At 46.2% G+C, this 26,613-nt stretch overlaps 2 protein-coding genes and 1 long non-coding RNA gene across 5 annotated transcripts; 2 read left to right on the forward strand and 1 right to left on the reverse strand.

Moving 5' to 3' along the window:
• The first annotated feature begins 8,353 nt into the window (after positions 1–8,353).
• Positions 8,354–14,920, forward strand: SNRNP48 (small nuclear ribonucleoprotein U11/U12 subunit 48). Its single transcript, XM_080581864.1, has 9 exons — positions 8,354–8,515; positions 8,666–8,779; positions 9,118–9,178; positions 10,012–10,086; positions 11,599–11,787; positions 12,714–12,835; positions 13,206–13,321; positions 14,336–14,500; positions 14,626–14,920. Exons 1-9 carry the CDS (start codon positions 8,480–8,482, stop codon positions 14,663–14,665), a joined length of 918 nt encoding a protein of 305 aa, XP_080437990.1. The 5' UTR covers positions 8,354–8,479; the 3' UTR covers positions 14,666–14,920.
• On the reverse strand, positions 14,277–25,348 carry ROPN1L (rhophilin associated tail protein 1 like). 3 transcript variants are annotated; one of them, XM_080581867.1, is made up of 8 exons: positions 25,269–25,348; positions 24,990–25,040; positions 23,933–24,090; positions 21,110–21,233; positions 20,761–20,922; positions 18,254–18,429; positions 15,702–15,788; positions 14,277–14,397 (listed from the first exon to the last, which is right to left on the reverse strand). In XM_080581867.1, the coding sequence occupies exons 3-7, from the start codon at positions 24,061–24,063 to the stop codon at positions 15,725–15,727; spliced, it is 657 nt and encodes a 218-aa protein (XP_080437993.1). In that variant the 5' UTR covers positions 24,064–24,090; positions 24,990–25,040; positions 25,269–25,348; the 3' UTR covers positions 14,277–14,397; positions 15,702–15,724. The 3 variants fall into 3 exon arrangements, with proteins under 3 accessions (XP_080437993.1, XP_080437991.1, XP_080437992.1); XM_080581865.1 differs by having other exon boundaries at positions 24,990–25,039; positions 25,226–25,318; XM_080581866.1 differs by lacking the exons at positions 24,990–25,040; positions 25,269–25,348 and adding an exon at positions 24,670–24,803.
• Positions 18,441–20,753, forward strand: LOC308190463. The gene is made up of 3 exons (XR_013947216.1): positions 18,441–19,671; positions 20,076–20,281; positions 20,440–20,753. It is a non-coding gene; the product is annotated as an uncharacterized lncRNA (long non-coding RNA).
• Positions 25,349–26,613: the final 1,265 nt, after the last annotated feature.

A 26,613-nucleotide genomic window follows, 5' to 3' on the forward strand; every position in this document is an offset into this window, starting at 1 on the left:
ACAAGGAGTCCATCCCCAGCTTCCCTGCAGGCCCCCTTTAGGCACTGGCAGGCCGCTGTAAGGTCTCCCGGGAGCCTTCTCTTCTCCAGGCTGAACAACCCCAGCTCCCTCAGCCTGTCTTAGTGGGAGAGGTGCTCCAGCCCTCTGATCGTCCTTGTGGCCCTCCTCTGGACTCGCTCCAACAGGTCCATGTCCTTCTTGTGCTGGGGGCCCCAGAGCTGAGCGCAGGGCTCCAGGTGGGGTCTCACAGGAACAGAGCAGAGGGGGAGAATCACCTCCCTTACCCTGCTGGCCACGCTGCTTTTGATGCAGCCCAGGACACGGCTGGCTTTCTGGGCTGTGAGCGCACACTGCTGGCTCACGCTGAGCTATGGACATCTCCAGGGCCGCCCAGGTGGCATCTCCCCACAGCACCCAGCGGCTGCGGGCTCTGCCCAGCACTGTGGCCCAGCAGCACCAGGAGCTCTGCCCCTCTTTCCAGAAGTGTTGGTGCTCCAAATACTTTGTCATTTCATGAACTGATACGACGCTGCTGTGGGCAGTGGGTTTTTCTAAGAGAGGACCGGCTGGCACTGACTCCTCTGCCAACTATCACTTACTGCGGTAACCCAATGGTGGCCTTCTTGTGTACCAGTGTGCCCAGGCTGTTCAAACCCAAACTGTACATAGCCTTTTGCCAAGCTATAACACAGATCCCAGGTGTTCAATGCTGGGGTTTATGGTCTGCAACCACAAAACACAAGCTGGCTTGCAGGACCTCAAGTTTTTCAGCAGTACACTGTAGCAGTTGCTTTTTGCTGCACTGAGTGAGGAGCTTTAAGAGTGGAGACACCACCATCATATCTCGCACTAGTACCTGCTTTGAATTAGTGTTTCTGCCCGCCTCCTCTTCTGGTTTCTTATGCAGCCACCCAGAGCCTAGAAAAGGCAAGGCTGAGTTTAAGCATCCTCACCTCCCTGCCTGCATCTCCCCTCCCACAAGACTCAAGCCCGGCAGCCACACGAGCAGTTTGGCAGCTCACAGCCATGCATCCAACACCCAGCTTTATTTCATTCTGCTCGGGCATCGCCGTGCTGCGGCACATACTGGCACAGCCTGCTGCCCACCCGCATGGACACCGAGGTGCCGGCACTGCCACAGGCACAGGGGCTGCAGGGCAGTGCCTGGACTGCAGCTACGGACCAGACCTCAGTGTGTGTGTGGCGAGTACAGCACTTCGCAAACTTGTAATGACCCCCGTGTGTGTGTGTGGAGTAAGGAGAAACTGGTCAGGACACGGAGAGTGATGCTACAACTCAAGCGGGCACCAGTGCCAAGGATTGTTTCAGACCACAGGCAAGCAGGACTTGTGCTTTATGTCCCCGCTGAGAGGACAGTCTCCCAAACGCTGGGGTGCAGCTCTTGTGCCGAGCCTGATGAAATGCCTCCAGGGATGGACCCGGCCAATATTGTGATTTTTAACTGTGAGCCCTTGTGAGAGCCAAAGCCACACTGGTGGTTATTTGGAAGGGTCTCTGCTCCTTTCCTGTGCTCGCCCCCTCCTTCTCACCCCCACGTGCATGGGAAGTCCACGATGGTGTGATCATCTGAGCGTACGCCAACCTCCTTCAAGGGCATCTGTAATCCACCCGGCTAATCCTCCTGCAAGGGGGGGATGCTGGTAGGAGCTCTTGCAAATCCACACCCAGTGTACAAGGCTTGTTATAAAACCTGCCCGACACTGTGCCTGCTGGCTCCTGATTCCACAAAACTGCTGTGGGTGAGTAAGTTTCTCCTTCCAGAGCATTTCCTTTGAAACATTGCTTCAGCTTAAAATAATGTCGCTTGTTTCGCACACCCTTCTGAAAAGAAATGGCAAAGGAAAACACCTAGGGACAGCTACCATTACTCACCGAGAGAATAATGAGAGGCCTCTGAGAGGCCACGTTTTCAGGGCGACCTCTGCAGCTGCACAAGCCTGCAGTGGCAGCAGAAGCAAGCAGCTCTGCCTGCACGTGCCCGGCCATTGACCACCAGCCCTGTGTGGCCGTGCATTTGCTGGAGGGTGGAAGGGCTCCAGCTGGCCGTGGAGCATGGCTGGGACCCAGCTGGCTCACCTCGCAGCTCCAGGTGCTGCAGAGGACGCAGGTGGCACAAAGGGAGGGATGCTCTCCCCCCCCCAAGAAAACACTTTCCTGTGCCCTGCTAATAAAGGGCGGTGCGGGTGGCGAGGGAACCACGGGCTCCAGCTGATCTTTGGCAGGTGACCAGCTGGGCCAGTTCCCTGTGCTCGGGAAATAAAATCCTACTAATGCACGCCAGGCATGGGCAGCAGTGACCCAGGGACAAAGGCCTGGCGTAAAGCCGTGACAGCGACACTCAGAGCAGCAGCGGTCTGTGGCTGCAGCCTCAGGTACATGCACAGAGGGAGGGAAATGTACCGCACTCTTCACTTGGGTAACACCTTTCGGGCCAAATAACAAATTAACAAATACTTAATCCATTAGCCCTTGCTGCTGTTACTGTGGGAAATGAAGCAAAGAGGCAGTGACACACATTTTCAGAGGTGGCTGTGTTATCGGTGCCTCTGCTGTCCCTGCCCAACTGGATGTTCAGCCCCTGCTTTTTGGGGGCATTGAGGGCTCTCAGCCCACGTTCACCAGCAGGGAGCTGTCTCCAGGGCTGACACCTCTCCTCGGCAGAGACCAAGCTCCTCGTGGGGTGTGCTACAAAGCCTCACCTCCAGCTCCAGCTGTAAAACCACCCCAAGAAGACTGGTGCATGGAAATGGCAAGCAGATGGGCAAATCATCGGGTCTCCATCTCTGTGGGAGCAGACATCAATTAGACCTCATTCGTGTGGTTTTGGAAAGACTGCACGCTCTTTCCTCATGCCCAGCATTGAGGACAAGCAACCCCGTGCCACAAGGGTCTCCACACCGAGAGTCTGTAGGGCATGATGCTTTACCATCATGGGCACTAACCAAATTAATGTGCTGAAAGCAGATGCCAGGTTCCACCACCAGGCCATGAACAATTCAGGAGGAGGAGGCAGGTGAGCAACCTCGGCACTGAGCAGCCAGCAGGCATTGCCTTGCTGGAGAGCTCCTCGCAAAGCCGGAGCAGACAAAGGGTCAAAGATCACTGTGCAGCAACCGTGAAGGTGCAAGGGCTTAAGTGGAAAAATCCACACAGGAGAAAAACCACCCATATTAAAGCTTCAGCACACAAGAGTACATTGGATTTACTTCCACCTGTTTGACAGTGAGTTTCCAGGTCTACCATGCGAGAATGCTTTCTGGCAGTATTCCTGCAGCGATACCTCTTGTCGCCGTGTGCAAGCACAGGTTAGCACGTAGGCTCCGCACAAATCTGACATGCGGGGGCAACGCCAAGCTTTCAGATTCTTTATCTTTAAAGATAAGGGTCATGCCAATCTGATGCACTGATCTAAATCTGCTGCCTCCACCAGAGATCACAGGAGACACAAGAAGAGGAATCAATAAGGCATTAGCAGGTGCTAGAGCTGCCACCTGTAAATCAATTTTGGAGTGTCCAGTGTAGTGCAGTTTGTAAAATATAGCTTGGGCTGTAATTGTGAACTGGGTTAAGGTAAAAAACAGTGAGCAATAAGATGCAGGAGCCAAGGACCCATAGCGGGCTCTGGGTGGCACACAGCCAAATGGATAAACCAGCTGGGCTCCCTTGGCAGAGGAAGTAATGAGGCCTGAGAGCAATCTCCAACTTCTCTGCTTACCATTAGCACCTGCACTGCCCCACACCAGGGTTTCGGGTGACCTGGAAGGGCAGCAAAACTGGAACTCAGACAGCAAATGATGAAAATTAAACTCTGGTAATGGATCTGGCATGGGGAATTTTGAGGATTCTGCTTATGCCATGAAGAATATTTCTATAATTTGATTCATGTGTACTGGAGAAGCTCACCTCGTGTCCCTGTAGATAACAAGGTTGATTCAGCTGAACCTGTGCTACGGATTTGGAGCGTGGCATCTTAGCCGAAGTCTAGGAGAGCAGGGAGTAATAGCAGCACTGACAAAAAATTGAAATTCAAGTGCCTGTGTGCTCTCTCTTTACAAAATCTCTGTCTAGTTCAGTAGTTTGCTGAGTGAACCCTGGGCTATCAGCCTGGGCACCACATCTTCTTCCCTGGAGAAAATAAGTTTGACACGTGGGCTCTAGGGGCAAAGCAGAAGAGGCGCTGTCACCGTGTAGGCCAGCTGGCAGAGATGAGCACAGCCAACCGTATCAGCAGGGTGCTGGGAGCCCCTGCCTCCCAATTCAACATCCCCTGTTCCTGCAGTGCAACGGGTGAGTGCCTCGGGTGGTCATGAAGAAGCAGTGGTTTCAGCCTCCTAGGGATGAGGTGGGTTTTGCACTGTGTATACCTTGGCGGAGCACCCCCCAGCTTCAGGACAGGTTGGTGGCTGCCAGGAGAAGGCTGCTTACTCCAGGCCCTGTGCTAGCTTGCAACTTTGCCAGATATCTTGGGGTGGAGCCCAGAAGAAATCTATTCCAGTTTCAGGTCAAAAGATGTATTTTCTACCTGCCAAGCCAGCATGGGCTGCCTGGAGCTATAAACCAGGCTGTTTCCATTTTGGCCTTTGAGTAGTCCCAAGAAGCATCTTTTTATCTTTCAGCTTGCTTTCCCCTGTTTCTTGGACCTTTCTTTGTCCAGAAATGTGCATGTACACCATGGTAAGGCCTGAGAAGGGTATTAAAATGCTTATTTAAATTCTCTTCACCAGAAGCATGTTAAAAAGAAGGAATAGTTTGAGATGTCATAGATTTTTGTTGTTGGTGGTGGAGGGGTGGTTTTTTGTTTGTTTGTTTGTTTGTTTGTTTGTTTTTCAGAAGGAGCTTTGAACACAATACATCTCTAAGAATGTATCTAAGCAATAGATGGAACGATAAATATGAAAATTGTCTTCTCTAACATACTAGAGAAAAAAAACGTTTTATTCAAAGAGTCAGTATGCTTCTAAATACACATTTAAATGGCTGCAGAATGCCTGCAAGGTTTTGTTATCAGTGAGTGAATAAAAATGCGAGCCATGAATGAGGAATGCTCCTCCCTGTACGATCTGTGTGGGGAAGGGTTTTGTCTCTCAGAATGAGACTCCCACCCCTGGTGCGTGACCATCAGATAGGTTTGGCGTGTACAAGCAGTGAGATTTCAGCATGACTTCAGCCTGGTGCTCTGGGGGAGGTAAAGTGATTTTGTTGGGCCAAGATCACTGAACCCACATTGAGGTTCCTACCCCAGGGTACAGTTCCAGGCTAGAGGTTATCAGGTGTGTGAGCAGCTGGTTTTTCTAGCAGTATAAATTCTATCTGGAGGAGGAGGCGAGGTGGTACATTTACAGAGTTCCCCAGGAGTGCTGTACGGTCGTTATGCCGCCGTAATGTATGCGCTATTTCCCTGTTGTGCCTTCTGCATATCCTGCAGTTTAGGATTGTTCTGCTGCACTGTGAGGATATTTGGGGCTGGTTCCTGCAGAGACTTCCTCAGGAGATCAATATTGCCCAGAAAGAGCACCAGATTACCAGCATACTCAGCACTGCAGCACTGCAAGGGGGGCAGGCTGTGTTCACGTACCCCCTTCTGGGAGGCTGTTCTGCGTGGGGAAATGCAGCTGTGCGTTTCCTCTCTCCTCCTCAGAAGGGACCACGGAGGCAGATATGTGTTAAACTCAATGGTGTGTTATCAGCCATGTCGTTCAACGACAGACTCACAAAGCTGTTGGCCTGCAGCCAGCATGGACCTAGCGTGCAGAGGAGGGTATGCCACAGGCTGGAATCAGCCACAAAAGGTTATGTAGCTGAACATCTGTGGTGATCTCACCTCTCATTTGATGGGAAACCAATGTAAGTGTGTTGTTGCCTGTAAGGGAAAGCACTGCTGTGAATTTTTGTGAGCTGGGAAAGTGGCTCATGGAAGGACCTTATCCCCTCGTGCCCCTAAGTGACAAACGCAGCAAGAGCCACAGCAGCTTTCACAGCTGCCCTGAGGGCATCCCTGGTATGTACTGTGACTGCAGCCACTTCTCAAGGTACTGCTGAACCTAAAATCTTGTCCTCCAGTTTTTGGGAGCCCTACGCAAGGACCAGCTGGGGCATCCCCTCCCAGAGGGTTGTTGCCACTTCAGTTGGCAGAGGGGTGCAAGGTGCTCGGTGCTGCCGCAGAGGATCCCTTTGAGGCTGCATACTGACTTGCTGTGTCGTGGAGCTGCTTCACAGTATCCTGATGTACTTTTTAAAGGCCTTGGTTCACCTTTTGTCCTTGATTTTCTTGTAAACCTATTTCAGAGGCTTAATCTTAGCCCAGGCCCCACTGTGGTCTGTGCACTAGCGGCCTCATAACTGGATTTACTGTATTACAGGAATGAAGCTTCACTTGACTTTTTCTCCCAGAGCTCTAGAAAGGAGAACATTCACCCCAGCGGTTTGTTGCTCACCATTTCATCAAATCCATACAGGCCAACGGAAAAATGATCACAGGAGATGGTATTTTTGGGGGGAGGGGAAGCACTCAAAGATTATTTTGAGTCATACAAAATGTTCTGGTTTAGTAGAGCAAATTATCTATACTGATTTTGATTTTCAAATATCAACTTAGTTTGTAAGTAAAAAAAATAAAAATCATAATTTGTTTAATTCTATCAAATTATTATTATTAAAAAAAACCTGCTTTGATATTTTGTTGAACTTGACTTTTGTAATTTTGAAGACACAGCATTTTCCAGTGGAGATGGTCAGAACAATTTTGCCCAGCTGTTCTCATTACTCTTATGATAAAATGTGCTAATGTTAGCTAGCATACCCTACTACAGCATAGATAAAATTGCAAGGGCAGATGGGAAGTCTTCAGCTATAAGTATTCTTTATCGTGTGAAGTCAAAGATCCTCAGGCAAACATAGCTAGAGCCAGCAAATCTCCCAGAGGGCTAAAATCCCAGCTGAGTCTCAAATTCACTGTGCAGGAGAGAAATGGCTGTAATCTGCTAACGAAAGCAGATGTACAAGAGTCATTCTGGCAGCTACATCTGTCATGCCTCCTCCACCCCACCCCGCCTTGTTAAACTGTCTCGTCTTTCTAGTCATACGTGCTTTTCTCATAGATGACAAAAATAGGCAAGCAAAAAATGTCAATCACACTAAATTTATTCCTTGGGACAGTTGTTCTTTCCTTTTTTTATGTTCCAGGCTTACTGAGTCCTAATGGTCCCTCAGCATCTAAGGAAAGGCTTTTGTAATGTTGGCCAAACAGTGTTTGGCCTTTGTAGGCTTTTGTAATTTTGGCCAACAGGATTCCTTGGGGCACGTTCCAGCCCTGTGGCTCTCTCCCACAGTGTCCCTTGGGCTGTGCATGTATGGGAATGGTACCAAGAAGAAATGCACATCCTGTCCCTGCACCATACGGCCCTTCTGTATCCCCTCACTTCACACGTGACAGGAGGGTGCTGGAGAAGCTGTGGTCTCGCACTGTGTTCCTAGTATTGGAAGAGGGGCGTTCAAGGAAAGGTTGGACACGGTGTTTAGGGACATGGTTTAGTGGGTGACATTGGTGGTAGGGTGACGGTTGGACCAGATGATCTTGGAGGTCTCTTCCAACCTTAATGATTCTGTGATTCTATGAGGGAAATGGCAATTAGAGGCTTAATAGCACCGAGGAGACTGATGTTCCTCCAACCCCATCACAAACAGGCATGGGCTTTGGGGTTTTGGTTCCATTCTGAAGAGCCCAAGCCAGCATGAGCTATGCTCAGAAATTAAAATTGTACTTTACTAAAGCTGGTGAGCAATTCTGACTTGACCCTTGTGAAGAGAGAGCACGCTGCCCCAGCTTTTGCTTTGCTCCTTTGTGGCAACAAGTCTGAAAAGGGCCGGAAAGCATTGGTGCCCTCGAGGAAAAAACACTGCTGCCAGGCTTCATCCCCAGCAAGACCAAGCAGCATGGGCCCGTGGGACGTGCCCCACAGCACGCCTCAGCCCACGGGTGCTTCTGCTGATACTGGGCGGTTCAAGACCAGACCTGTGGGGCTGATTTGCAGCCGCGGGTGCTTTTGTCAGCCTCCAAACCTATCCCAGGGCACTGAAGCCAAACAGCTCTTTCCGTGAATGCTCTTCCCACGGACAGAGAGCTGCCCGATGCCTTTCAGCATGGGGCAGACCACATCGGAGGACATTTAGGGCACCCACCGGCCGCAGCCCCCACACCTGAGGGGCTGCCCTGGGGGCTCTGCGCCATCTCCGTCCTGGCTTTGCCGCCTCCCGCCGCCAGGCGGTGCCCTGTGCCCGGCGGGGGAAGGCTGAGGAGGAGCCGGGGCGGAGCGGCGCCTCCCTCGCCCCCTTCCCTCCCTCCCCTCTGGAGCCGGGCCGAAGCCGCCTCACAAAATGGCGCCGCCCCATCTCGGGGCGCGCCCGGAGTAAAGATGGCGGCGGCGCCGCTTCATTCCTTTCCCTGTGGCCCTCGGGAGCGATGGCGGCTCGCAGCGCCGTGTGGCTGGGCGACCAGGTAACGGCGGTGCTCGCCCATCCCCGGCCCCGTGTGCCCGGCAAGGGGGGGGGGGGGTGCGGTGGCGGTGGGCTGCCCGGGGAGGGAAGAGCCCGGCGGGGTGCGGGAGCTTGGGGTGGCTGTAGGCGCTGACCTGTGGCCGGCCGGCAGGTGGAGCGGGTGGTCTGCCCCTACGACAGCCATCACCGGGTGCCCCGGGCGTCGCTGGAGAGGCATGCGGCGTCCTGCCGCCTCCGCAAGATGGGCTACTCCGACGAGGAGCAGGTGGGCTGCTGGTTACGGGGGGCACCCGCAGTGTGGGAGGGATTGGGGGGGGTAATGGGGGCTTTTGGGGATGGGGGTGGACTGGGGAGAGAGGGGGGTAACGGGGGCTTTTTGGAGTGGGACTGCGGAGAGAGTGCGTAGTGGGGGCTTTTGGGGGTGAAATTTGGTGCTGGAAGAGGCCCGGTGGCCCCCACGCACGGATCCTGCCCCACAAGGTGTAGCTGTGTCTGTGGATCCCCATGGGGACCCCAAATGAGGGCCACGGGATGGAGGCTCAGCGGGCGGCTCTGTGAGCTGGGGCTGCTATGGAGGTGTGATCGAGTTGCCGTGTCCCGCAGGCGGAGATGTACGACTCCAGCTTCTTCTACGAAAACCTGAAGGTGCCCAGTGTTGCGATGGGTAAGTGTGTGGGTGGGCAAGGGAGTGCTTTGCTGCAGGGCTGAGGTTGGAAGGGGCCGCTGGAGGTCATCTGGTCCAGCTCCCTGCTCAAGCAGGGCCACCTAGAGCTGCATGCCCAGCACCACGTCCAAATGGCTTTTGAGCCTCTCCAAGGTGAGAGCCACCACAACCCCTCCGGGCAACCCGTTAACACCATCCTTGCTCCTGCAGGGTGGGAGCATGAGCCTGTGTGGAGCACACAAGGTGTGGCAGAGCCCACGTCTTCACACCAGCATGCAGCACTGTGTTGCCCGTAAACTGTTCAAGACATCTTAGAAAAACCAAGTGTTTTCATTGCATAGATTTGTCTTGTCACTGTGCTTTACCTTAATTTACGTTATTCGTTTAACCTGTGTCATTGTGTAATTCTGCTCTGTAGGTCACTTGGCCATTTTTATAGTAAAACCCAAATAGAATCCTTTTTCTTTTTCTTCTTTGGTTATTTTCTAGGTTCTTCCTTACATCAAGTGCAGAAAGCGCATTAAAAAGCACTTTAATAAGGCAGAAACACTGGCCCTAGAGTTTGGACATACAGTAATGATACAGGAGAGAGTTCCAATATACATACATGTCTTTCCAGATCCCTGTAACCCAGAAATCCTTTCGTTTTTTTTTTTTCCCCTCCTCCCCATAGTTTGAATATGGAATAGATTAAAATACTTTTAGTGTAGACTCCCTTATGCATCAGTAAAACTGCAGTGTTCTATAAAATACCGTAAGCCTCATAATAGAGGTTGGGGAATAAAGACTGACCCTACCGAGTACTTGATGTAAAAGTTCTTCTCTATCTGCAGATAAAGATCTTCAGTTTCATATTGTTCAGCAAGCTAAAGCTCAAAGTGTGAAAGAAGGCATAGGCTACAGCGAAGGTAAGTAGCATGCAGGTATGGAGCTGATTTCTTCAGCTCTCCTGTGGAATTGCTGTGAAGAATCTTTTTAAATTCATTTTTAATATTCCTTTTTGTCTATATTTTGGGGCATAACTACTTTCTTTATTCAGGTCAACCAGGTAAAAGAATTTGAGTCTGTTGTACTCAAACTTATAGTTCTCTTCAGATGCAAAACTCAAGATTTTCCTAAAGCATTAGTCCTTTCCTTCCCATCCCGCTATATACGGTTTGTTTTGTGTCTGTATTTTCTGATACTGTGTTCTGCCCTGTGTGGCCCCAACTCTTCTCAAGCTGCCTCCAGACTTCTTGTTCATGGAATGGATGAAGAGGAAAGAAAAAAGGAGGACTGTGTTTTTAATCTTGTTTAAGGATCAGTTGCTAAACATGAACTGTATGTGCTTGTCCAACACTTAGATCAAAAACTGAGCAATATGCACATTAGTATTATGTTGGATTGTTTCAAAGCTCTAAGTAGCTGTATTATAGGTACACATCTACAAATATAATAATGTCCTTTGCCGATGCTCTCAGCTTATTAGTTTCTTTGTCTTATTTTCAGTGGGTTTTGTGACTAGTCTGTAGAGTAGGTTGACTGTGACCTATGCTTCTCTTGGAGAGTTGAGGCTAAGAGTAGAAAAGTAGGGCCACCTATAGGAACCACTGTAAAGCTGCAGTATGTAGTTTTGAAGTTACTGCAACACCTAAAAGATGCAGCATTTTGTGTCTGTACACTTTTGGTTTGGCTAGCACACGTGCAGAAAGAAAAGTGCACTTGTACTTTTCCTGACCTGACAAATACAGCAGCGCTTGCTCAGGCATAGAATTTCATGTTGTTCTTGTTTCTCTGGCATGGCAAAGCCTTCATGTGATTGGCACTGTGTTTATGGAGTGTGTTGGGTGTATTTTGCTCTGGAGAGAGGTGGTAACTCAATTTGATGCAAGTATATCCAAGTAGAGAAGAAAATAGGCTTTTTGTCACCTGGTGCATCACAAAGATATGTCAGTGAGCCACTAGATGCCAGTGTTTGCTATGCAGTTTTCACTGCAAGTTTGCATTTCTGTGAAGATCTCATTAAAACTATATGGAGTTATTTTTATTGTGGTGTCTTGGCCTATTCTAAGATTTACTGACTTGAGATTGCTTGTTTAATTGGAAGTCTTTGTCAACAAAGACAAATGGAAAAAAATAACTGTAGCTGTATTAGGACAGGAAGGCTGGTATTGATCATAAGCTGTAGGATTCTTATAAAATCACGATCACATAACTATTAGGGCACTTTTATGGGCTTCTGTGACCCTGTAAGAACAGTGCATTCAAAAAATAAAATTCCTCTGTTACCGTTTCAATTTAAGAAGGACTTAACTCCTTACAGGTGTATAAGGGGAGGATGAACACAGCGTGCATGTTTATGGCATTATTGCTGACCTTTTCATTTTTTTCCTGTATAATTATGCTGTCTTACTACTAACAGTTCTTTGTTCAACTTCCAGGGTCTTATTCATCACTGCCTGTAGAAGTTCCTCAAAATCACAAGCGTTTCACCTGTGACCTGACTCAAGCTGATCGCCTTGCTCTTTATGATTATGTTGTTGAGGAAACAAAGAAGCAGAGGTCTAAGTCGCAAATCACAGAAAATGACAGTGATCTGTTCGTGGATTTAGCAGCAAAGATCACCCAAGGTTTGGAAGATGGTCTACTGTTGCTTTTATTGCTCGGAGCTTTTACGTCTCATAGGTAGTTGACTTTTGGTGAAAGCCAACCTGAATTGTGCTACTTTTATTGAGGAAAAACATACTGTTCTTCAAAGCCACAATGACGACCTGGCATCAGAAAACACTGGTCTGGTAGTCTTTGTACTGACAGCTCTGAGGAAGCCTTGGTGCTCTTTGCTTGGCATAGATATTGTGTATATCTTAATGACGGGATCTTCTGTCATTGCAACTGACTTCAGGTGTCTTAATACTGACAAATTACTTGTGAAGTTTGGAACAGTATTTACTATAAGAGATGACAAGATTAAAGATCATTTAAAATTTAAAAAAAAGCCTAACAAGGCAGGTTGGTGCAGTCATTCAGTTGAATTCTTGAGCGTTATAGCAATGGATATAGTGGACAAGGCCTCCTACCGCTATTGAGACATGCCACCGTGTAACTGTACCAAGTGAAACTTACCTCTGTGTTATTCTGTGACCCTGTTGTGCCTAGAAGATAGTGTTTGTCATCTATACAGGTAACTGTTCAACAGAACTTGGCTTTCTCAGTCATTGTTTCTTACAGTAATACCAGCTTTGAAGACATGGCCTGTGTTTTGTAGTGTTTTGACCAAACTGCAACCCTGTATGTTGATTTGGGTCACTGTTAGGAGACTGAGATCACATAATAATATTTGCTTGGTGGCTTTTTAGCCTTGTGTAAGCAGTTAGTAAGAAAGTTGGAAAGGAAGCTTGTGTCAAGCCCATAACTACTACTAAGTATTGGAGAAACTTCAGAAACAATACAACATATTTTGTTTCAGACTCTTATTACTAAAGCCAGCAGACTTGCCTACTTGCAGGTGCTAATGTTGTGCTAATGGCCATTTGTTTTACTTCCATTTTTTTGCTAGATGACGGTCAGAAAGGTCCAAAGTCCCATCTTGAAATTCTGGCTGAAATGCGAGACTACAAACGGCGACGGCAATCATACAGGGCTAAGAATGTTCACATCACAAAGAAGTCTTACACTGAGGTGAGTGTCTTAAGACAAAGATAGCGGGTTGGGTTTTTTTGTGCACTTTATATTGGTATAAACAATAATACACCCACTGAGACAAGGAAGATGTCTCTTCTTCTTGTGCCCTGCCTTATCAGAGTTGCAAACTATAGAGAAATCTTTTTGTTTTGGTTTGTTGAAGCAAATTAGAAATAACCGGAGCATTTCTGACATTAGTGGATTTTGAATGTGAAAATGCCAACCAGATATGCCAGACTGTCTGTTGCAAAATGGTGTTACTAAATTTTATGCTGAAATGCTTTCTTTTCTTTATAGGTAGTATATCATAGGCAACTACTATGGCATGCTGTTTTTCTGTGGCTTAAAATCTTTCTTTTATATGCAGGTGATTCGGGATGTGATAGGTGTACATATGGAAGAACTCAGCAGTCAGTGGCAGGAAGAGAATAGGTTGGATAATGCAGAGATGTGTGAAGGAGGAAAGACAAAATCTTCAGGAAGGTATGTCACAGATAACAAATTCCTCATGAATGCTGAAATGTTCTTTCTGTGTGGACAGAGCAGCCTGACAGGCTGTAACGTTATCCTATACTGCGTTCTATATAGCACATAAAACCTCAGCTAAGACACATGAAGTTTATTTTATACCAATTCTGTTCAGGTCTTGCTTGAGCAGCTCTGACTACATGAAGGATGGAGAAAAAAGAATTAGTGCATTTCTTTCAGGGATGAGAAGATGAGCTGAAAGTGATCCAAGTGGATAGATAGTTTCTGATGTAGCTGGGGAACAAGTAGTGCTTCTCTGTGTCCAAACATACATACTAATAATAGCTGGGAACAGAAGGATACTTGAAAATACAAGTGCAGGACTTCTTCCCATTCTGTAGCATATTCTGTCATGTGGTACAGTAAAATGTAATGCCTCAAAGAAAAGGTTTTCCAAATTTACTAAATATTGGGTCCTTCTTAAGTTCTTAACATGTTGCATATTCTACCACGCATTTGTCGATGGAATTATTACCTGGCCTACTTCTGCTGCTTCACTGGGATGAAACAAACTGAACGGTGACACTCTAGGTGTTTGTTTTCAGCACTAAAGTAAAGGTGAAGAAAAGAATTAGGTCAGGCTTGCTGGCTTCTCTAGCTGTAGTTAGCAGCTCAAGGCAGGTGAGGTGGTTGAAGACTTGGGGATTTAAAGCAAAACAGAGTGAATCCCTTCTACATCCTCCTGTTTCTTAAGTAGAGATAAGACTAAAACATTAGAGCAGCTTCGAGGAGCAAGGTTTGTAAGAAATGATAATTGGATTAATTAGTTTGCTGAAATGTGTGCATATAAGAGTATTAACCTGGGGCCTCTTTTGGGAGGTATTGCATTTTGGGGGGAGATGGAAGAGACTTACTAAGCCTCTTACATTGTTACTAAGGCAATATATTACAAAACTGATACTGAAAACAATAGCGATTGCAAAACTTTTTATTGAATAACATCGGTACCAATCAATAACCCTTCTTCAGAAGGGAAGACAGACGGTCAGCTTCAGTGGACTCGCGGCAGTCTGGAGGAAGCTGTAAGGACGCTGAACGCACCAGACACAGGAGAGAGACCAGCAGGAGTCCAAGTAAAAGAAAAAGGAGTCGTGAACGAGGCAAAGACAGAGATTCACGGAGAAAAAGAGAGAGGTGAGCATAAATGGTATCAGCTGACTCCTTCCAAGTCAGGCAGCTGTAGCCCTTGTGTGTAAGAATTTAGTACAGTGAATAAAGTATCAATCTAACAGCGTGCACGCTTTTTTTTTTCCTTTCAGGGAAGAAGACAAATATCACAGCCATAAAAGAAGGAAGTAGGACCAAGAACATGATTTTGTTTGTCAGCTGTTCAAAGAATTACTTGCACAGAACATACTGCTATTGCTGTTGTGCCAGGGCCCGTAATTCTGTGAACATAATACTGGTGTTGCTTCACAGCTGTGTTCTGAGACAAAATGAAATAGTGTTCAGGGGTTGTTAGGATGGAAGCAGTATATGCCAGAAAATGTGTAAATGTGTAAGACTAATGTATCTATTAATAAATTATATTGATCTCTTGTCCATTTGAGTTCAGTACAGCCTCTCTCAGATTTTATTCATCTTTGTCAGACTAATTTGCTTTCCTGGCCCACAGCTAGTAGCTAAAAGGTGGATATGGAAAATAGTGGTATGTGTGGTACTGTGCAGAGCCCTGGAAAGCAGGAACAATTACAAATGAAAAAATACAAAGCCAGCCCCCCTCTTATCTCCCACCTGACACTGCCACCTCTGGGAGCAGTGTTTCAGAAAGACAGCATTTCTGCCTCGTTGTGGCATGCATCAGAGGCAAGAGGGCAGACTTATTTCAAAGTTCTCCAACAGGCTAAGTTAAGTTATCTTCAACTGCACCTATTGGCTTTCAGCACTTGCAAAGTAATAGAAGGACATTAACAGGGTACTTCGTGTTCTTTGTGTAGTGCTTGGTAAAACTATTTAATAGAACTTGTTCATGCAGACAAGGTAGTCAAAAGACAAGCTACGCTTGTGTCAGAGTTAAAAAAAAAAAGTGCTTTACAGAAGCATAATGAGAAATTTACCACTTGTCACTGTCCAGTCTTCTCTACATGTAGTTCTGTCTTTATGAAGTACAGATAGAAAGATTCATAGTAAAATACATTTTACTGAGCATAAACAAATGAGTCGAAGTACCCATCTCAAGCTGTCAGCATCTGTCTGAGAGGCAGGAACTCAGTATAACCACATGTCCAATTAACATCTAATAAAGGGTAATTTCAAAAAAAAAAAAAAGAAAAAATCCTGGAGAAAAGAATCTTCTTGTATGCTACTTACTCCTGTTTATTTTTTCCACCCTCACCTGGTCCAGAAGGGTAGGCTTGATCAAAACAGTGTTGAGGGCTGGCTCAGAAAGTTTCTGAGCTGTACCATGCCACCTTGTTGGTCACTGGAAAGCAATAAAGAACAGATGTCTTAGAACAGCACTTTAATACGGTAAATCCTAGCGTGCAAGGCAAGATACAATTGAGGGCTATATTAACTGCAAGCAAAAGTGCTATTATTAAAATATGGTTCTAAGTAAAAATCAATCTGGTATCTAATGACAAAAAAAAATCAGTTCATGTATGTGCCTGTGCATTTTTGGATTCTTGTGCATGAAGCTGGTTGCAATCAAGACAGAAAGACCAATTCCAGATAGTGGGAAGAGTCAGCATCTGTCACCTAAGCATGCAGCACTCAGAAGACGAGCCTGTTACAGCTCTTTTAAAAACTGATTAAAAACTCAGTGCATTTTATGTGGTCTGTGTGTGACCATGGGTAAAATAATTGGGAGTTCACTCACTGACAGCTGGATCAAAGTCTGCCATTTTCCTACATCCCTAATGCTAATTCCGTGCTAGTTCCAGCAGGAATACATGCAATATCTCGATGGATGCTTGCCACCATCTGCTCAAAAGTTAGAGGTGTGACACTGAGTTTTGCAGCACAAAGCTTTACATAACCAATCTAAGTGTATGAGCGAGATTTTCACCTGTAGCAGTTGGCATAAATTAGCCATAGCTATCAGAGCTCTTAGTATAAGGCTGTGAATTTTACCTAACTTTTTGCTGTAGAAGTTGACAAAAATGTGTTGAAAACAATAGTGTTGGCATGCTCAAAAAGAGATACCCAAACTATGCAAAAAAACCTCTTGATTATCATCAAGTGCAAACAAGCCAACTGTGCGCAACACTGACACCAAATCAGAAAATGACAGTGCAATCTGAATGGACAAGTCATCAGCTGGGTATTTTCCACCTGATTCTGTCACAAGGGCATTAAAAATATTAGAGATAATCAAAGTACCCCCTCCGGACCAACCGAAGAAGAAAAAAAAGACACTGATGGCTGCCAGGGGGAACCTCTTGAACCTCTACCAGCATTCAGGACCATCTCTCTAGCACTAAAGGACCTGTGAGCACCAGAGAGCACCTAGGGACCCCCTGAGCCTGCACCATGACCACGTACAGCATGGCTGGAACTGCTGCACAGACCTGCCTGACTTTTCTCTTCGATTGCACTCTCTCTTCTACAGAAAAGGAAAATAATGCAATTTGTAAAATTGCATGCATGTATGACTAAACTGGTTTGGTATCCAAATCCACTTAGCCCTCGTATTACCATTTGGTCTCAGCTTGCTGAAAGGCACATGTGACATGGAGGACAATCAAATGCTAACAACATACAGATCGCCTGAGATCCTGCAAGTCTTCAAGATCTCTTAGAAAGACCACAAACACTGAGATCTTCATCTTCCATGGTGCGTACGTAGATAAACATACACACATGTACGCAGCTATTATACCAGGAAGGTGACTGATGGAACATTCCCTTTCCATCCAGTCGCCCCGAGCCCACCTGCCCCACAGAGCACTGTATTCTCTAGCAGTAAGACGTCTGATACCACACTAAAAAGGTGCTATGAATAGTTACCTTGTCTTGGTATGAGAGTAATATCATTCACAGTCTCATCGTTTGTTAATATACTGTGCTTGATGAAGTCAAGAGTGAGAATTGGATTGTCTCTTTATTACAAAGCAATCCAAAGGTTACACGACAGCACATAAAAGCTCTGAACAAAGATACCATTTATAGCAAAGGGACAGCCAAGCAGTGAGTTTTACCTAACTTTCAATCTACACATCTCCTGCCGTGATAAACTGCATCAGTTTGTGGCTTACAGACAAAACTGACACCAAACTAAAGCCAAACCTGGAAGAAGCAGAAAAAGAAACAGAAGAGACTAGACCTAACTTGGTAAGAAAACCAAAACAGGATGAATTCGGGTGGGACTATGCCTAGTCTTTGTCTTTTATATCCACTGAAGGCAACCAGTGCCAAGACCATTCCGAGATTTTACTATCGCTAATACTACAAAAATTGCACAGCCAAACTATTTAAGACCAGCTATACATTAAATACTCCCCCTCAAATCACCAGAGAGAAGTGATTTGAGAGAAACACAATAGAAACTTCACAGACTTCAAGTGGGATCTCCCAGTTTCTCTCCGATTTATGATCTCAGCCACAAGAGCAGCCCATAAGACGCTGCTAGTCCCACTACCATTAACACACAGATGATACAAAGCTGTACGTAACTGCTTCCTAAAGGGAAATCTACATCACCAGGCAATTACTTCAATATTTCAAAGATGGAAAAATAACAATTTATCATTTAACAGTTCAAACCCCCCAGGTTGACCACTCAGAGAAAATAACTATTGACACTTTTGATCTAACCTTAGTCAGCTTTTACTCATAGCATTATGGCTACACTTAAGTGAAGCTAGACCACTCATCTACAATTAAAGGTTTGCAGAGAGCCCAGATGTGATGCTTATATTAAAACTGATGACTGAATTGATTACTTACGCTTGTTCTTTAATTCCATTGAGGAACTCTTGAATTTTCTCATCCGGTATCTCTCCATCGATACTGGCCAAATAGGAGTAAAGGTAGGAGAATGTTTCGAAGGGAACGCGAGCTGCTCCACCTTCTGGGTCCTTTGTTAAAATTTCACAGGCATGCTTCATCGAACTCAGCAAGGACTGTAGGGGGGTGAGTCAAGATATAAGAGGAGAACTAGCAGAGCTATGAACATCCTTTGTATATCATGACAAAACACAGACTGTAAGCCACTGAAGATCAGTGTAGATGAAATGACGGCTTTATCATCGTTACCTAACTTTCAGTATGAAATTTACCAACCAGTGCAGGTTGTGAGGTGGAAACAATAACGTTCAAGTAACAGACAGAAGTAAAAAAATACCATAATCCTGTGATGCTTAAAGATCGCACAGGGTAGTCTGAGCCATATGTCCCGCTACTGTAAAAACTCAGACCTCAATGTATCCATCTATACGTACATATTATCTCAATGGGTCAATATGAGCAGTTAAGACAGATAAATCCACAAAAAAAATAAATAAATAGAAATCATGCTTTGGTGATTTTTCATTATATCTTTTTTTTTTTTTTTTTTTTTAGGAATGATGAAATTTACTATTTTCCTACTTGTATGCAAATTCCATCTTAATAGAAAAAACGCTGAGGCCAAAAACATTTCAAGAATGTTTCGGTTAATCAAAGCCAAAAAAGGTCCAAGTTCTCTAAAGAACAAAAAACATGCCTCAAAGCGTTAGTTCAAAATATGCTTTAAAAAAGGCTTTATTCCATATAGTGTCTATAATCCAGTGCCCTACCCAAACTGTGCTATATGGGGAAACATGGAAAAATTTGCCATAGCACTTCATTGAGTCAGAGACTGTTTAGACACTATTAAAACAAACAGGCTTTTGTTAACCCAGGAAGTCATATTTTTGTTATAGCGTTTTCAAAATTTATCTTTACCTCTTCATTAATAAGCCAGCAACAACTTCATATATAAAAAAATCCTTAACAGTCAAAAAAAAAAAAAAGGCATAATTTAAAATAAATGCAATGATGTCTATTCAACAATCTAGAATACCTGCTGGAGAAGTCTTGTTTTTATAATCCCTTAACAGTTGAAGCAGTAGCAGCTTCAGTAAAACCTCTTTCTGAAGTTTTTACTTAATGTAGCTCCTCCTAAAGGAGGCCTCTCTGGGGACAGAGAAGCAGCTGCTTACACGATGTGAATCCCTGCATGGCCTTCTAGCCTCAGCACTTTGCTACCACTTTATCACCATTCCTCCTCCTGCCACACCAAGCTGCTACTCATTTCCTCACTTAATGCAGTAAATTTATTCCCACCGAATTTCCCACCTTTCAAAGACAGCTTAACAGCTACTCGTGTGGCTGTTTCTCAACAGGTAAGAATGTAAATACAGATCAGTTTTACAGAAAAATACTTCAGATGACTGGTGTTATGAAGAAACTCATACAATTCTAGGTTAGGACTCTACTGATCTGCTTGTGTATCTTAACTGTGACCCTACTCCACTATGAATGCTATTTACAACTGGAGGAAATGAATGTAACAGTTTGTGAGCTTCTTCCTTTCAGGTTTAGGAAACTTAAGTTTAAGTTTTTTTATGTAATCAAAAATCAAAACAACCAGAAAATCAAAACAAAATCTCTTAATATCTGAAAAGATGGACAAAGGAGGTAAATCTAGGCTGTACAGCTTCATCGGAATGAATCTGTGACTGCACTTTTTTTTATGTTGCTGTTTTTTTATTGTTGCTTATTTATTTTTGTTTTGTTTTTTAACAAGGGGAAAAATGCAACATCATTTGGGAGGAGCTGGGATCAAGAAATATACAGTTCACGTGGAGAAAAGTACAAATGCATGGCCAGAGTAGGTCAAAACTTAGGACTTTCGGATATCACAACATTCTCAAAATATTTTCTTCCTAGTAGCCCTTATTCCCTATTGCAGAAGCCTTTAAATATTATCCTTCAGAAGAACATCAGCTTAGTGTAAGTACTTTATAATCTATCATTCTGTTAAAATGCTCTGCTGAGATTGCATTACTGACATTAAAAGAATTAAATGCAGATTTAGTAACATTAACTGCTTCTGTGAAAATGTAATTAGCTACACAATTAAAAACAGATGTTTTAATTTCTCCCTCCAGCTCTGCTCTGTAGGCTTCTGCACTGAAGCCATAAGCACCATGCCTCTATCGTCCTGTCTCTCACGAGCTAAGCTCCCCATGAACAGGCCTGCTATTCTACTGCCACCCTGTGAAGTGAGGACGCAGCCCGCCCTTTCTGGGTAAAAAAAGCTGCAGGGAGCAGAAGTAAATACGTGAGCTATTTAGCCAGATGCAGCTTGCAGATGCACACCAAGTGACACAAAAACACCTTTACACAGCCTAACCCCAAGGTCCATTTGCATTACTTACTCACATAGGACCATTAGGTGCTGGTCATGAAGGTTCCCGTTGTGAACATACCTCACCAAGCACGCTGCACCCCAGTGCCAGAATCTTCATCCACTCCACCTCTTCATCAAAGACGTCTAACTGCAGGATAGCTTCCAGCTGCTCCTCAGGCAAGCACAGGTGTTTCCATTTTTCCTTCAGTTCTTCAGTGCTTACCATGCCCTTAGGAGAAAGCTGCAAACAAAATCATACCACCACGCTAAGAATGCTGAAAACCAGAGTGAAAGTAAGAACACAAGTCCCTCCCCATAATACATCAAGTATTTGACAGACAGTCTCCCCAGCTGTCTACATATTTTCTCTCAGAAAACTGCATTAGCATTTGTCACAAATCGTGCATTTGCCAAAGGCCTGTTTGTACCTGTTTATGCAAGACTTTAAGGAGCCCTGGGGTCAAACCAGCGTCTTCTTTCTGTTTTGCTAAAGGCGTTTCCATCCTCTCCTTCACAGGGAGGGCTTCGCCTTTTGACAGCGCTGTAAAGTACCTACGCGAATGGGAACAGCAACATACTTTAATGCGTAGGATGATTAAAAGATACACAGAAGTAAACGGTCTTGCAGTTCCATAAATGAATCTCCATGCTCCCACACATAGGCTGCAGCATTCAGTGAGCTCTCCACATGCAGGATTGCTATTCTCCCCCTGCCCAGGGGGTAATTCCACCATTCCTTTTAGTGGAAACCACAGTCTTAAGACTTTACACACTCCTTTTTATAATATTCTAATAATTCTTAAGTAATTTAACTTATTTTATGCACAATACACTCAGCCCTACTTGGCAAAGGCAGACAGCAATTTCTTAACTTCAGAATGTGCTTGCACAACCTCGCACAGACTTTTCCCATTAGATTGATGAGCATCTTGCTGCTGATTTAGTTAACATTCCCCCCACATGCTACCCAAAAAACCCTGGCAACACTGTTAACACTGCAACATTCACATAAGCATTCGTGCTATTTCTGTCCACTCAGAAATAAAATTTAAGGATAGAGCAAAAAGAGAATTAGATGTACATCCTTTTAATTATAAGGCTACCGCAGCCTTTAGAGCTACCATCTCTGCCATGAAGCAGCCAACAATCTAAACCGTGCAAAAAAAAACCAAACCAAACCAAAACTTAGTTTTCATTCAGGCAGTGGTGGGTCTAACTCAAGCATTTCTTCATTCTTCCTCATTCATATGTGCTGGTCATTCATGTCCATGCCCTGGCTAGCCCATGCTGTGCAAATACTTGTCAAACGCACAGCAAACAGAACTGCAGAACCAAACTCGCTTAACCACACCTAAATAAATATGTTACATGTGTGTGTGTGTGTGTAACACCTGGGCTATTTTTCAGCTGGATCAGTTTTCCCATCTGACTATTCCCACGGACAAACACTACAACACAAGGTGACACAAAGCTCCTTAAGCAATGCTGGCACCACATATGGAACTATGGCATTCCTCTACTTCATTCGGTTCCCAAATCCAGGCTTTATTCCATCTCAGGTGCTCTCACATAAGAAAGTATTCCAGAAAGAGGGGTGCACACCAGAGCTGCTGGAGGCTCCTGACAGCTCCAACCAAACTGCTGCAATGTTTAACCACGGTGTCCCACAGCCCGAGCATGGAAAGCAGCACAGCAGGGGTAGTGTGGTGCTGCCCCTGCTCTAATCAGCCCCACATTTCAGCCTCCCTAAGCAACCTGGCAGCAGCTGTTTCTTCTGACTTCTGTTTTAGCAACTTCCCTACACATCCCTCACAAGGAGATGCACCATGCACATCATATTCCTGTGATATAAAACAAGGCACTAATAGTGCACTCTTTTAAGAAGTTCCCACTGTCTTCCTCCAGCACTGCAGCTGTAGCAATGCGGCTGCATTTTTTTTTTATGAACTAGCCGGACTCAAACCTAGCTTTGTTAACAGCTTTTCCTCCCTCATGGACACAGGTACAGACATTTTTCAGTTCCTCACAATTTAGACATTCTCACAAATATCATTCAAAGTGCTTCTCCACATAAACTGCAGGACAGGTGCCATGGTTTTGGCTGGGACAGAGTTCCTTTTCTTCACAGAGGCTCACACAATGAGGTGTTTTGGATTTTAGATGAAAAGTGGTGGTAACATGCTGATCGTTTAGTTGTCACAGAGCAGAGCTCACACAGAGCCAAGGCTTTTCCACCTCCTGGTGCTGCCCAACCAGCGAGGAGGCTGGGGGTGCCCCAGAAGCTGGGAGGGCACACAGCCAGGACAGCTGGCCCAAGGGATGCCCCACACCGTGCGGGGCCATGCTCAGCAATAACAGCTGGGGGAAAGGAGGAGAAGGAGGAGGGGGATGTTCAGAGTGATGGCGTTTGTCTTCCCAAGGAGCCACTGCGTGTGACAAGCTCTGCTTTCTTCAGAGTGGCTGAGCACCTGCCTGACGATGGGAAGCAGAGAACAAATTCCTTGGTTTGCTTTGCTTGTGTGCGCGGCTTCTGCTTTACCCGGCGAACTGTCCTTATCTCAGCCCATGAGCTCTCGCACTTTTACCTTTCTGATTCTCTCCCCAACCCCACCTGGGGTAAGGGAGTGAGAAGCTGGGTGATGCTGAGCTGACCGCCAGGTTAAACCACAACAAGACAAAAAGATAGTGAGCAGCTGAGGTAAAAGAAAAATAGAACTTAAAGAAGCAGAAACTTCTTAAACATCTTAAACTTTACAGTGAGAAATTTATTATATGGACTAGCACCTAAAAGTCACAACTTTGTAGGATCTTTTCCTTTTTTATTAATGTTTAAGGAGATTTTTTCCTGGAAATAAACAAAAAAGAAATCTAAGCAAGCTTAAGAATTAAATAGCTATTTCTACATTTCCTTTATATTCTGAGAATTAAATCTCACAGGAGAGAAAAAAATAGTTTGGTCTTCAGGATAGCAATTATCAATATGTTGTTGTTAAACAACAACAAAAAAGAGGCATTTATCTCTAATGAAAATCAAACTATTCCACAGATATGCCAGTCCTAGATGTCAGTGAAGCAGAAAATACATTGAGTACTATACTATTTTTAAAAGGCTAACGGGTTGCATTAATGCACAGAAGCATGTATGCAATACAGGCTGTTTAATGTACAAGTCAGCTCCTTTGTACAATAAAAAGAAGTATCAAGACTTTGTGGTTCATAGCGCTATATCATTACAAAAACACCATACTTACGCAGCTGACCACTGCAAAATATCACGAGGTTGAGTCCTGATAGCAGCTTTGGTAAACTGCTTCAAAATATCTGGTAGCTCGGGAGGGATTTTGATCTGCTCAGCACAAAACATGGTTTCTGGAAGAGGCATGGTCTTTTCAAATTCAGTTACAAGGACCTGAAAGAAATAACAACAAAACAGCAGGTCACATATGCACAATGAAAACAAAACACTGTCTGCATGCATGGGGGGAAAAGTATTACTACCAAAACTGCCTCCTTTCTTACTGGGGCTACTAGAGAACTCATACACCTCGTAAGGGTAAGCAGACAAGAAATGGGAAATCTCTAAAAACCTTCATCTCGATGGCAACACCAAGCAAAAGGCCAGGGCTTGGTCTCCAACCACGGCTCCAGGCAAGAACTACTACTTTTAACACCTACCTTTAGATAACTCATTTTTCTCCTCACATGTATGCACTTATAGAACAATTAGTTCATACAAATCAAACCATACACACGTGTGAAAACCAGCTATGCTGACAACTAAATACCGCTTGTCATTTCAGTATAGCAACTAGTGTGTACAGATTAACTTATTAACTTATTAAATTAAATTTGCTTCAGTCTTCACAGCTAAGGCTAGACCTCAGGAATGCCTGGTCCTGGAGACAACAGAGAAAGTCTGGAGAAAGGAGGCTTTCCCTCGGTTGAGGAGGATGGGGTTAGACATCATTTAGGCAGACCTGATACCTACACATCCGTGGGCCTGGATGGGATGCACCCATGAGTGCTGAGGGAGCTGCAGGATGTTACTGCTAAGCCACTCTCCATCACCTCTGAAAGGCTGTGGAGGAGAGGGGAGGTGCCCGAGGACTGGAAGAAAGCAGAGAGGGGTACAGGGTACAGCCTCTTTGCCATTCCAGCACAGCAAATTTGCATCAGGGGCAGACTTTTAATTATGACATTGGTCACGCACTTTCGCTAATGGCGCAGCTCTGGCCAAGCAGCAGGGAAAAAGTCAGGGTTTTTAGGATAAGCCAGAGCCTTAGCAGGAAAACCTTCAGGAAGGAATACCTGTGTGCGCTGATGTGTCCTCGGGAACCGGCCACGGAGAAGAATCCCAACCTAATCAAAGAAAAAGCAGAAAAAAAAAAAAAAAAAAAAGAAGAGCGTGACCCGCTCTGGTACAACACGCCGTTAACCACAGGCTCACAGAACCCCTGAGGTTGGCAGGGCCCGCTGGGGGCCACCAGGTCTACCCCCGCTCCAGCAGGGCGCCCAGCGCAGCCCGCCCGGCCCTCCCTGCCTTCCCTCGCGTCCTGGCTGCCCAAAGTCTCCGCGGATGGGACGGACCCGGGGCCGGGGGGGGCTCCGCCGCTCGCCGCCCCGGCTCAGCTCGGCCGGCGCTGCCCGGGCAACGCGGCCCGTCGGCAGGGAGGGGCCGGGGCCTGGTTACGAGCAGCAGGCGGGCCCGGTGCCTAAGGGGAGGCGGGGAGGCGGTGGGGTGCCTGCCCGGACCGGGGGGGCCTTGCCCGGCTCTTCGGGAGGGCCTGGAGAGCCGCACGAAGTCACCCTCACCCCAGGCTCCGCACGCCTGAGGTGGGCGTCCAGCTGCTGGACGATAAAGGCCACGCGGGATAAGGATAAAGCAGTGGCCTCTGGCAAACAAAGAGCACGCATTTTAGCTCCTGTTTAGTCTTTTGATAAAGCCTGCATACACTGCAGAGGATGCTGCGGTGGGTTTACCTTGTTGGGCAGCTGAACACCGCAAGTGCTCTGTCACTCCCCCTAATCAAAGGGAGAGGGAGAAAAATGAGATGGGAAGGGCTCTAGGGATAAGGAGAAGGAGATCACTGACCAGTTATCGTTACGGGCAAAACAGACTCAGCATAGGGAGATTAATGCAATTTATTGCCTGTCACTAGCACACCAGAATACAGAGAGTATGAAAGTGAAGCAAACTAAAACCACCTTCTCCCCCATTCATCCTCCCACCGAGCGCTGCAGGGGAAAGGGCAATAGAGGCTGTGGTCAACCCATGACACTTTGTCTCCGCTGCTCCTTCACGGTCACTCTCTGCCCCTGCTCCACATGGGGTCCCTCCCATGGGATGCCGTCCTTCCCGAACTGAGCCTGCAAGGGTTGCCCATAGGCAGCAGCTCTTCAAGAACTGCTCCCACATGGCTCCGTAGCACAGGGTCCATCCCCCAGGAGCAAACTGCTCCAGCACGGGTCCCCCACGGGTGACATCTCCCCCAAACCCCCTGCTCTAGGTGCCTTAGGGTGTGCACTAGGTGTCTTAGGCAGGCAGGAGCTTCCCCCTGGAAATGTGCCTGAAGGCTCCCAGGCAGGAGCTACTTGTGATTCTTCCAACCAGACAGGAGACCTCTTCCTCTGAATGAGGAAGCGGAGAAGCCACAAAAACATTGAGAAGGTTTCTCCCTAACACTAGAGAAGAGAGCAAGGGTGAACCTCAGACTGACCCCCACCACCCCTCCACCTCCAGGCCCCCAGGACCTCGGCAGCCCTCCCACAGACTCCCCGTGTTGTGGCAGCACAGCAGCGCAGAGACCAGGCCCTCTCCTCCCCCATGCCTTGGGACACAAGCGATGGCACCTCTTCACGCTGTGGGGGCAGGGGTAGGTGTAGGAGATGGCCCCTGAGAAGGGCTCCCACAGCACTTGATCATCAGCAGAGC

Source organism: Anser brachyrhynchus, assembly GCF_964034855.1.
Source record: "Anser brachyrhynchus genome assembly, chromosome: 2".
In the NCBI taxonomy this organism is placed as follows: Eukaryota; Metazoa; Chordata; class Aves; order Anseriformes; family Anatidae; genus Anser; species Anser brachyrhynchus.

Bases quoted from the DNA above. Each gene is read 5' to 3' on its own strand.
- SNRNP48 (XM_080581864.1), top strand. From the start codon at position 8,480: ATGGCGGCTCGCAGCGCCGTGTGGCTGGGCGACCAG. The intron at 8,780-9,117 runs GTGGGCTGCTGG...CGTGTCCCGCAG, and splicing joins GCTACTCCGACGAGGAGCAG to GCGGAGATGTACGACTCCAG. The intron at 13,322-14,335 runs GTATGTCACAGA...ACCCTTCTTCAG, and splicing joins AAGACAAAATCTTCAGGAAG to AAGGGAAGACAGACGGTCAG.
- ROPN1L (XM_080581867.1), bottom strand. From the start codon at position 24,063: ATGCCTCTTCCAGAAACCATGTTTTGTGCTGAGCAGATCAAAATCCCT. The intron at 20,923-21,109 runs GTACAAACAGGC...TTTTGTTTGCAG, and splicing joins TTAAAGTCTTGCATAAACAG to CTTTCTCCTAAGGGCATGGT. The intron at 15,789-18,253 runs GTAAGTAATCAA...ATTGCTTTCCAG, and splicing joins AATGGAATTAAAGAACAAGC to TGACCAACAAGGTGGCATGG.